Source organism: Octodon degus, unplaced genomic scaffold (assembly GCF_000260255.1).
Source record: "Octodon degus isolate 3935 unplaced genomic scaffold, OctDeg1.0 scaffold00194, whole genome shotgun sequence".
Classification (NCBI taxonomy): domain Eukaryota; kingdom Metazoa; phylum Chordata; class Mammalia; order Rodentia; family Octodontidae; genus Octodon; species Octodon degus.
This window is the reverse complement of record NW_004524770.1, coordinates 1,885,265-1,896,713: the sequence shown is the minus strand read 5'-3', so window position 1 is coordinate 1,896,713 and position 11,449 is coordinate 1,885,265. Positions and strand designations below refer to the sequence as shown.

The 11,449-nt window shown below is 49.9% G+C and overlaps 1 protein-coding gene across 4 annotated transcripts in view; it reads left to right on the top strand.

Moving 5' to 3' along the window:
- Window positions 1-11,449, top strand: part of Osbpl2 (oxysterol binding protein like 2) — a 43,142-nt gene that overhangs the window by 28,821 nt on the left and 2,872 nt on the right. For all 4 annotated transcript variants that reach the window (XM_023704315.1, XM_004644168.3, XM_004644169.2 and 1 more), the window contains 5 exons: window positions 957-1,064; window positions 1,885-1,974; window positions 7,291-7,414; window positions 8,877-9,005; window positions 10,846-10,969. In XM_023704315.1, coding sequence (XP_023560083.1) covers window positions 957-1,064; window positions 1,885-1,974; window positions 7,291-7,414; window positions 8,877-9,005; window positions 10,846-10,969 — 575 coding nt within the window. The remainder of the gene's footprint in view (window positions 1-956; window positions 1,065-1,884; window positions 1,975-7,290; window positions 7,415-8,876; window positions 9,006-10,845; window positions 10,970-11,449) is intronic.

Genomic DNA, 11,449 nt, shown 5'->3' with positions numbered 1-11,449 from the left:
GGATTGAACCGCAGTCCCTGTGCTTTGCCAAGCTTGTTTCAAGTAGATGCTTTAGACCACTGAGCCATCTCTCCAGCCCTTTAAAACATTCTTTACTGTATTTTGAAATAGGGCCTCATCAAGTTGCATAGATGTCCTTAAGCTCACACTCTTCTGCCTCAGCCTTCCAAGTAGCTGGTGTTACAGTGTATGCTACCGTACCCAGCTACAAACTTTTTGTTCTTGTTGTTGTTGTTGTTTTTGAGACAGGGTCTCACTATGCAGTTCAGGCTGGCCTTGAGCTCACTTTATAGCGCAGGCGGGTCTCGAACTCGCAACAGTCCTCTTGCCTCAGTCTCCTGAGTGCTAGGATTACAGGCTTGCATCACCACGCCTGAGGGTCTACAGACTTCGTTGATTAACATGGTTGGGTCCCACCAGTCATGGTGTGTCATGAGCTGTCCCTATTCTGAGCTGACCTTTGTCCTTAGCTCTCGAATGCTGTCTGGAGGTTCGGGCCTGGCGAACTGTTGCATCTCACATCTGTAAGGCTCTTCTAGGGCAGGGCCATCTGGAGGGTGAGAAGTAGAAAGGGGTGCAGGGTATTGAGACACAGCGGTCCTCTCCTGGCCTGCGTGCCCCTCCTCTCAAGGCCAGGGTCTGCCTGAGGCTGGGCGGTGCTGCGGTGTATGCCAAGTGGCTTTTCTTCTGACAGCTTCACAGGAAGCCATTCCCTTTGTCTCAGTCCTCTTTCATTGCTTATTAACTTGTCTTGACATTTAAGTAGAAAGCTTTGTTGATGCTACAAAGGAAAGAAAAAATAAATTTCAAATGCATGCTAACTAAATAGCCTGCTTGGAGGACTTCAAAGGGGCATTCTGCCCCTCGCAGGCTGCGAGGTTGCGTCTGGCTGTCTGGGCGAGGTGCTCCAGGTCACGTAGGCTCTGTGCTCACTGCCCCTCACTCACTCGTTTCAGACACAATGAAGCCTACACCTGGACCAACCCTACCTGCTGTGTGCACAATGTCATTATTGGGAAGCTGTGGATAGAGCAGTATGGAGTGGTGGAGATTCTAAACCACAGGTAATCCGCTGGTGTGCGTGCAGGACGGGCTGGGCCGTGGGGGAGCCGCCGCCTCTGCTGGCCTCTGCCCTGCTCACCCTCCAGGGCTCCGTGCCTGGGAGCTCCTGCAGGCGCCGGCGCACGGGCCCAGTGCCAGGGCCATCTCGAGCGGCCATGGTGATGTTGTTCTTCACCACAGTGGTTCAGTTCGGAACACCTGGATAGAGGTGTCACTGCTGACGAAAGCACAGTGACCACCCTTAGTAGTATGCCGCGTCCAGACAGCGGTGCAGAAGCCGAGGGCATTGGCTTTGTTTCTTAACATTGTGAGGAAGAGATCACTTAGAGGGGGCCAGGGAGATGGCTCAGTAGAATAAGCGCTTGCCCGGCAAGCACAAGGGACTGAGTTCAATCCCTGGTTCTGCCAAAAAGAGAGAGAGAGAGAGAGAGCGCGCCCTTATAACCCCCATGAGTTCATCCATTTTATTTTTTTTATTTTATTTTTATTATTATTTTTTTTTTTTTGGTGGAACCGGGGATTGAACTCAGGTCCTTGCGTTTGCCAGTCAAGCGCTTTATCCTACTGAGCCATCTCCCCAGCCCCTAGTTCATCCATTTTAAATGGGCACCCAAGTGATAGTTTAGTATATTTACACAGTGTACACCATCACCCCAGGTCAGCTGTCAAGCACTTCTGTCCCCCAGGGAGAGCTTTGTGATGCTGCTGGCCCTCCTCGGCCACCCCACACTCCTGGCCTAGCCCCTCTCCTCCTCCCTCGTAGTTTGGCCTTCTCCAAGTGTCTCAGCTCACAGACGAAATCTGTGTTTGTTTTCCCTACAGAACCGGTGATAAGTGTGTACTTAACTTCAAGCCATGCGGCCTGTTTGGGAAAGAGCTCCACAGAGTAGAAGGGCACATTCAAGATAAAAAGTAGGTGTGCGCCGAGCCGTGGGAGCCTGCACGGCATGTGCACACGGCACCATGGCAGTCATGTCTGTTCCGGCGGGATCAGTTGCGGCTCCTTTTGCTCAGGAAGAGGGAGTGGAAGTGGTCTCAAGTATAGATTTAGGGGAGGGCGAGAGCACAGCCCATCCTCCAGGGGGTGGGGGACCAAGTTGCCCCAAGACGCCAGACCTTGTTACCGAGATAGTGCTACAGCTCTGCAGACAGCGCCGAGGTGTAAAAGCTCCCACTGTGTGCTTCCTTCCCTCTGCCGACGTCTCCTTCCTGAACGCCGACTGCATTCCAGGGTGTAAGCCAGAGATACAGGTCTGTAAGCTTATGTGGGTGGAGAAATGGTCAGGCCCTTGAGAATTTTTCCCTGCTCTGGCTTGCTTGCTTTATCATTTGGGTCTCAAATTTCTTTCTTTTTTCAGGAAGGGATTTGGACTGTATAATGTCAGTGATTCTTTCCAGCTCTTAAGATCTGTTTTCCAGTGTAAAACACTTTAAATTGCCTTACCCATTTGCTCTTGAGCACCAGAAGTTTACCTGTTCAGATTGTCTGTAAATGCCATCAGATGGGCCACTTCTAGGAGATGTCTCAGGACAGGCATACAGCCTTTAAGGGTGGCCGGCCAGAGGGGCAATAGCAGCATGGTGGCTGTCTCCTCTCCCAGAGTCACCCTGGGCTGCGGAGGGTGGCTGGTGCTATGCAGCTGAGAGCGCCAGGACTTCTCTTTGGGTTTGGGGAATTCCATTCTGAATCTGAATGTGCCCATTCCTAGGAACAGGGCTGTTGGCCACCATGCCGTCTCCACTAATGAGTCCCTTGTGCTGGCTGTGCAGGTTGCCATTGAGACCTGTGTCCTCCCCCAGTGGCACAAGCCTGTCAGAGCAGCGCTTCCTGAGAGTGAGAGACCAGTGTGTGCTCTTCCCAGGCAGAGGGCCAGCGCTGTGGTGGCTTCCGTTCCTTTTGGAACTAGGCAGAGAAATCACTGGCCATCAGCTCAACATGGGAAGTGTTGTTGATGTAACCGATAGACAAAGCTCCAAAGGACATGCAGCACTTGAAAGTCCAGTTTAAGAAACAGTAATATGGGGCCAGGAGATAGCTCAGTGCACAGCACCTGCCTGGCAAGTACGAGGTCCTGAGTTCGGTTCTGGGTACCAAAAAAAGAAAGAAATCATAAGATGGCCCAGGAACATAGGTCAGCGGTAAGCACTTGTTAGTGTGTGTGAGGCCTGGGTTTCATCCCCAGCACCACAAAACACAAATGATTGATCCGTGCCAATTTAAATTCAGAAAAATAGATATAAATAGATATGTGCTCATTTTTTAATCCTTGGCTCCTTTTTTAATCCTCCTTGCAGCCCTATTGCCCTGTTTTAGGCTTTTTACCTTCATTGTTTTCTCTGCTTTGGTGTGTCAGGTTTAGAAATAGTTGCTCTCAGATGGCATAAGGTCCTAAACTACACATTTTCCTCTTTGCACTTCTCCCCAGCAAGGCTGGGGCACTGCCGTGTCCAGGATGACCTTCTCCACAGCTTTCAGAAAGTACAGGCTAGTCAGTTTAATGATTTGGGACTATCTGGCCCCACTCTGGTCCTCTGGCCCCGCCCCTCAAGCCACTCATTGCTCCTCCAGCTGTGTCTGCCCCACAACTTACATGAGGCTTTGGGGGAACAACTACACACCATACCATTCTGCCCTCTGGACTCTCAAAGTCTCACGCACATCCCTTTGTCCAAAAGGCATTTTAGTCCATCTCTAAGAGTTGCCAAAGTCCCAACAGTCTTAGCACTGCTGAAAGTCCAAGTCCCAAGTCTCCTCCAAGATCCAAGGTAAACTTTCAACTGTGAGCCCCTGTACAAATGAAAAGTTAAATACATCTAACATTCAAAGGCACAAGATAAACATTGCCATTCCAAAAGGTATATACAGGAGGATACAAGCCATTGGGGCCAAAACAAGTCCAAAATTCACCAGGGCAAACATTAAGTCCTGCAGGTCCTTGTGGAACATCCAAAGCAATCTGTGGCAAATTGTGAACTCCCTGTGGTTCCACCTCTATGGCAGTCTTGGTGGTAGCTCCCGTGGCTTCTCTCATAGGCAGGCTTTGCTCCCTCTTTGCAGTTTGGCTTAGATGATCCACCTTCCTGGCTTTTCCAAACTTCTGGGCTTTCCATGGAATAGGCTTCTCACAGCTTCCCATGCTGCCCTCTCAGGGACACACTGCCTGGCCTCCCAGGCCTTCTGAAATCGAGGTGGAAGCCTTCTTAATCTCAGAACTCCTGCATTCTGAATGCACCTAAAACCAGGGCCACGTGGATGATGCCAAGGTCTGCTGCCAGCTGGAGAAGTAGCCAGGCTTTCCTCTCTCTTGGCTGCAGGGGTCGAGTGCCTGGATTGCTGAGCACTCTGACCCTGATTCTGAGGAACAAATTCTCTGTGCTGGTGCCATTCTGTAATCTGGTGTCCTTCATCCTTGGGATTCTGAGGCTGCAAAGGGCGAGAACCTGCCACCCCCTGTGATGCCCTCAGGACATCTTTTCTACTCTTCTGTTCCTCCTGGGCAATGGAGATCTCAGCTCTATCCTTGCGGTCCACAGCCTTCCTGGCACTTTCTTTCTGGCTAAACTCACAAGATTTTAAATCATTCTGCTGGGCTCTTTGCTCTTCATTCTCAACATGGATTTGACTAAGAGCCCCCAACAATAGCCATACCACTGCCCCAATATTTGACTGCTTTGAGATTTCTTTGAAAGATTAATCAGTCCTCCGTGTTTAATTTCAGTCTCAGGCAAAGTCTCTGGACACAGGCAAAATTCAGACAAACTTTCTGCCAAGCCAAAACACAAATGAGGAGCTGGGGAGATGGTTCAATAGAATAAGCACTTGCATGGCAAGTGCAAGGGCCTGAGTTCAATGCCCAGTTCTGAAAAAAAAAACCACAAATGATCTGGAGTCCAATGACCAGTGCAGTCCTTCTTCCCAGCAGAAACCTCCCCAGCCTGATCTTTACAGGTTGGCTTTCTGTCAGTCTTCCGGTCTGAGCTCTGACCAGAATCTCCCCTACAGAACAGCCGAAGCTGTTGCAGCACTTCTCTTGTAGGTGACATTTCCAACTGTTTCCTGTCTCCTTCCATCAGCCATTCCCAAAAGCTGGTAATCTGCATGGTCAAGTTTAGCCACAGCAATGACCCCACTCCTGGTACCAAATTTTGTCTTAGTTACTCTTCTCTCATTGCTGGGACAAATACCTGACACTCAAAATGAGGGAAGGAAAGGTTTATTTAGCTCACAGTTACTGGAAGTTTCAAGACACTGGAGGAGAGGCTGGGACACTGCAGTGTCCACAACTCTCAGAAAGCACAGGGTAGCCAGTTTAACAGTTTGCACCAGCAGTATCTGCCCCATAACTTACATGAGGCTTAAACCATAACAGGAAATATTCTTTTTTAAAATTTTTTTAAATTTTAAAGAGGAAAAAAAAGGACTGGGGAGATAGCTCAGTAGAATAAGCACTTGCCTGGCAAGTGCAAGGTCGTGAGTTCAATCCCTGGTACCTCAAAAAGGAAAAAAAAAAAAATCTATTTAAGGGCCAGCCAAATAGCTCAGTGGATTAAAGTATCGCCTTAGGCAGACAACAGGGGCTGGGAGTTTGATCCCTGGGCTTGTTGTGCCAGCCCCACCCCTGGGGCACTCTGAGATGGCAATTGAGACTGGGTGTGGTGGCATGGGCCTGTAATCCCAGCACTTGGGAGGCTGTAAACAAGAGGATCGCTACGGGGGCTGGGCAGATGGCTCAGTAGAATGAGTGCTTCCCTGGCAAGCGCAAGGGTCTTGAGTTCAATCCCCGGTTCCGCAAAAAAAAAAAAAGAGGATCACTATGAGTCCAATGTACATAGTGAGACCCTGTAGACACTGTACTGAATACATTAAAAAATAAATAAATGAAGAAAAAAAATTTCAAAGCAAGATAATGAAAAGGTAACAAGCTTGATATATTGTATATTGTTATCTTTAAATTGGTTACTCAGAGTACAAGATAATGTCATTTAATTGTTCAAGCAGTAGTACCATAAATCTTTTCAATAAACTAAGAGAAATTAATAGTATAACTATCTTAACTTTTTTTTTTTTTTTGCACCAAGAATTGTACTCAGGACCATACACTTGCCAGGCAAGCACTGTGTTGCTGAGCTATGTTCCCGGCTCCTAAACTATCATATATATTTGTTTGGTTGGTTGGTTGGGTTTTTTTTGTTTTGTTTTTTTGGCGGAACTGGGGGTTGAACTCAGGCCCTTGTGCTTGCCAGGGAAGCACATATTCTACTGAGCCATCTCCCCGGCCCCTATTATATATATTTGTATTTTGCTTTTCTCCATTCCCCCATCTCAGTCTCTTTCCTTTTGAAGTTTCTTTCCACTTTACTGTATCTGTTGTATAGCTTGGATCTTATCTCTTCTTTCAGCTTTTCACACTAAGGAAACAGTCCGATGTTTATATATGTGTCTGGTTTACTTCATTGATGGGTATGGTCTCAAGTTTCATCCATTTACTTGTAAAAGTCTCCAGTTTATCTTTATAGCTGAGCAGACTCCATTGTATGAAAAGACCACATCTTTTTTATCCATTCCTTGGTTGATGGGCATTTGGTTGTTCCCAAGATTGATTTATTCATTTATTTTTTGTTGTGGCTGTTCCCAAGACTTAGCTATGACAAATTGTGCTGCTATAATCATGGGGCTATCATATGATGTTTTTAATTCTTTTGGGAAGATACCCAGGAGGGGAATAGCAGGGTCGAGTCAGACGTCCAATCCTAGTTTTGTGAGGAATCTCCACCCTGATTTCCGCAGTGGTTGTGCCGCTGTGCGCTGCCACCAACAGTGGAACAGTGGAGAAGGGCTCCTTTTCCCACAGCCCCTCCAGCGTTTGTTACTGGTTGATTACTAGTGATGGCCAGTCTTTCCAGGATGGAAGTTGTTTTACTTTACATCTCCCAAATGACAGAGATGTTGAGCATTTTTCATGTATTTACTTGTTTGTATTTCCTCTGAGAAGTATGTATTCATCTCAGATGCCCATTTTTGATTGTGTCTTTAAGTTTGGGATGTCTTTTTTTTTTTTTAGTTCTTTATACATTCTCAATAGTAATCCTTTGTGTGAGAAACAGCTGGCAAACATTTTTACTGGATTGTGGGTTGTCTCAGAAGATGAAGTGGTCAGTATGAAGGAGCTGTGTTTAGATGAATGGCTTGTAATTGCTCTTAACTGGATTGTAAACTCCCTTTTACAGCAAAAAGAAGCTCTTCATAATCTATGGCAAGTGGACGGAATGCTTGTGGGGCATCGAGCCTGCTTCGTATGAGTCCTTCAGGAAGCAGGAGAAGAGAGGCGACCAGCTGAGGAAAGCCCAGCTGGTGAGTGAGCGCGGGCCAGGCCCACCTGGCAGGTGACCTGAGTGGGGGAGGGCCACAGCTCCTGCCGGCCTGCCTTGTGCCGGAGAGCTGAGGGCGGAGCGTGTCATGGGGAGCAGCGGCTGCTCGGTCTGGACTCTGGTGTCGGCGGGGGCTTTCTGTGTTCTGTGTGTCGGGGCTGCTGTCCTAAGTGGTGGCTTCCTCACAGGGCTGGAAAAGACTGCATGTAAGAGCACTTCGTTTCTGGAAACTCTAGCTTCTAGCTCCTTCTTAGTCTCTTTCATTTGAGACATCTTAGATCTATTTAAAAGTCAGGCAAATTTCATTTTGTTTTTCCAGTTCTGAGCACTAGATAATATGTGCAAAAGTCAAAAGATGTGTCATATTTTCTAGATAGCCAGTGGGATTATACCAAACCAAGGTGTTGAGCATTTATTTTTAAAAAGGTTCATCCTCCTCCAGGACTCTTGCATTTTATACATTATTTCATGTGTGCTGTTAAGACATCTTTTTTTTTAAATGTGTTTGGTACAGGGTCTCACCACGCTGCTTGGACTCGTAGTGATCCTCCATTTTCAGCCTCCCTAGAGCTGGGATTACAGGTGTGCGCCAGCACGCCAGACTCAGCTCCGCCCACAGGTGGGGCTGGTGCCGCGTGTGATGTGGGAGGTCAAACCCTGCTCCTGTGCTTGCCTAAGCGGGCACTTAGTCTGCTGAGCTATCTCGCCAGCCATTTTAGACATCTTTTCTAATGATTCTCTTGTTTAAAGCAAAAGGGTTACTTAAAGGCTGCACATATTTGAAATGTTAGCTCACTTGGTGGTGGCACGTGATGCTTCACCAGCTCTGCGGTCCCTTTGGCTGACCTAGAACTTAAGCGCTCTGCGGGGTTGCTCCCCTTGTGGGAGTGGTGGAGGCTCTGCTGCATCAGGGGAGGGGACATCCAGGGTGGCTCTGCCACCTCCCCGCCCTGCCTGGAGACAGGGGAGCCGCTGTGCCCTGGGAAGGGTGGTGTGGACCATTAGACTCAGTCTCCAAAGCTACCGTGGACCCAGCCACAGGACCTGCTTGGCTGAGGGCAAGCAGCAGCATCTGGGGAAGCCCCTCCATCTGCCATGCTTGACTCTGAGCCACGCAGCTGATAGGAGGGCGTCCTCGTCCTCCCTGTGGTCGTTTGGCACTCAGAGGAGAGCCCAGAGTGCCTGCAGCCACGCCCAGGGATCTCTTCTCTCTGGGATAGGAGAAGCCCAGTGCAGCGTGGCCCTGCAGAGAGCTGAGTCCATATGAGAGGGACCTCATCCCTTCTACACACGGAGGGTAGTGGACATTACCGGGGGGGAGGAAATTGGGTTTTCTTCTTGGTTTAAAAAAAAAAGTCTTGCTCTGCTGAGGGACTTAGGAATAGGTCTGAAGTTCCGGCTGGCAGCTCTGTGGAGGCAGGGTCCCAAGGTGTACTGTGTTTCAGGATGGTGGCCCAGAAAGACCAGATAGCGATGTGGCGGACGACATGCCCGTGGCACAGGAGACTGTGCAGGTCATTCCTGGGAGCAAGCTGCTCTGGAGGATCAACAGCCGGCCCCCCAACTCTGCCCAGGTCTGTGCTCCTCACGCCTCAGCGCCCCTGCTGGGGCTTCCATGCCGCCCTGCGTCCCTGGCTCACCTTGGTGGTCTCCGAGCCAGCGATGTCTTGCCGCACCTCTGTGTCTTCTTCTGCAGCCAAGCCCCAGGGGCCTCTGATCTCTAGAGCTGCACCCAGCTGTGCCTGGGCTGCAGCCCTGCCCCTCTCTGTGGTGCTTCTGTGCACGTGGGAACTGGTTCTGGCCGCATCTGTGCACAGCCGCAGCACAGGTGTCCCCAGGCCCACGCGCACCAGGCTGTGTCCTCAGAGGGCTGCCCAGACTGCCTCTTGGCAAAAGAGGACTCTAGACTCAGAAAGGGCCGGGTTCCTGCCCTCTGTGTCTCTCTTTCTAATCTGTCTAATCCTTGATACTGGATCTCACTTGCTGGGGCAGGTCTTGGAATCCTGGGCTTAAATGGTCTTCTGAGCACCGGCTGGCACTACAGCTGGGCACAGCCTGCATGGCAGTGTAGATACCAACTGTTTTGTGGCATTTACTTTAGTAAACTACTTACAGTTTTTATTACAGCCAAGGGATATAGCTCAGCAGATAAGTGCCTGCCTGGCAAGTGCAAGGTCCCAAGCTGGATCCCCAGTACTGCAAACCAAACCAAACAAAACACAATTTTTATTGGATACAAATTTATTGTAGTACATATAATCACATCTAGTACAAGTGCATAAAAATGAGGCATGAGACGCACGTAATATGCTGTATAACTGAGGTACCTGTCACCGGTCATGCTCTGGTGTCCTGCAGACGCATGGCTTAATCGCTTTCCCCTGTGCTGTCACCGTCCATGCAGAGCAGAGTGTGTGAAACAGGGAGCAGCGCGGGCCGCCCCGAGCAGGTCCTTGCCATGTGGCCACTGTCGCTATTTGAGGGGTGTTATGGTGCTATTTCAATTTTTTGTCTTTATTTCAAATTATTTTTTAGGGAATCAAGGGTTGGCCCAGGGCTCGCCCAGTGTTTCCAGTCCAGCAGGGGGCTGTGGCAGGCAGGAGACACGCTCCAGGGCTAGCGTGGTCTTACCGTAAAGGTGTTGGGGATGGGGATGTTGCACTGATGGAGAGGGCAGGGGCTGCAGGAGCCTAGGGGAGCCACGGCGTCTGCAGCCTCAGAGGGGACCGCCAGGGCAGGGGTGCTGGGGACAAAGGCACCCTCACCTGATGCTTTGGGCAGCACCAGAAAGCACATAGGGTTTGCGTGTCTGTGACCCGGAGCCACCTCCTGAGTCACAGTGTTGGGAGGGTGCAGGAGCCAGGCCGGAAGGCACAGGTGTGCAGCAGGCTGCAGGCCTACTGTGGTGTGCTACCCTGAGCTTCCTTCAGGCACGAGGGTGAAGCCAGGTGAGGCGCACACACTGTTAGTCCCTCCTTCTGGGAGCTTAAGGCAAGACAATGGCAAGTTTGAGCCTCACCTGGGCAACTTAGTGACTTAGTGAGACTTTGTCTCAAAATAAATACATATGAAGGGCTTGGGTGTAGCTCACTACAAGAGTCCTTAATTCAAACCCATGATGGGCGACAAAGATGTTGAGTATACAGGTGTCCCGGTCAGTGACCCTGAGACGGTGTAGGCTGAGAGCGGGCTTCCTGGGTGCAGTGCACCTTGTGCCCTAAGAGTGCAGCCTGGGCTGCACGCGGAACCTCACCGTTGAAAGAGCAGTGGTGTTGGGGAGCCCATGGGTGGGGGAGGTGCGGGCTTCATGGGCCCTGAGTCCCTGGCAGGTCCATTCTCATGACATGCCATGTGCAGTGAGCTTAGGTGGCCGTGGCTTAGGGCCGTTGGCAGGGACGCTCCTGTACTTTACAGATGTACAATTTTACCAGCTTTACTGTGAGCCTCAATGAACTAGAGTCAGGCATGGAGAAGACCCTGCCCCCCACAGACTGCCGCCTGCGCCCGGACATCCGCGGCATGGAGAACGGCAACATGGGTATGTATGTGCTGGACCTCGCGGAGAGCCATTTGGGTGGACGAGGGCTCTGTCCAGAAGGGTCCCTAGACCTCCAGGTGAGCCGCGGAGCAAGCGGGCCTTCTGTACACAGTCTCTCACGCAGCTGTGCTCAGGGCTGTAACAGCCCTTTGTGAACACAGTGAATTCACCTACTAGAAGCAACTGACAGCGCAGGGCCCCTGCACCCTGAGGCAGGAGGATTGCAAATTTAAGTCCAGCCTGGGCAACTTTGTGGCTTAGCAAGGTCCTGGCTCAAGATAAAAAGGGCTAATCATGTAACTCAATGTAAAGGCTACAAAATTCACACAACAAAAAAGAAATGTAAAGAACATACATAAAATGAGTGTCTAATTTTTATTATAAAATGTGTTATATATTAAGATTACTTTTTCTTTTTGGCGGGGGCAGGGTCTCCCTGGGTAGTTCAGGCTGGCCTTGAACTCATTATGTAGCCCAGCC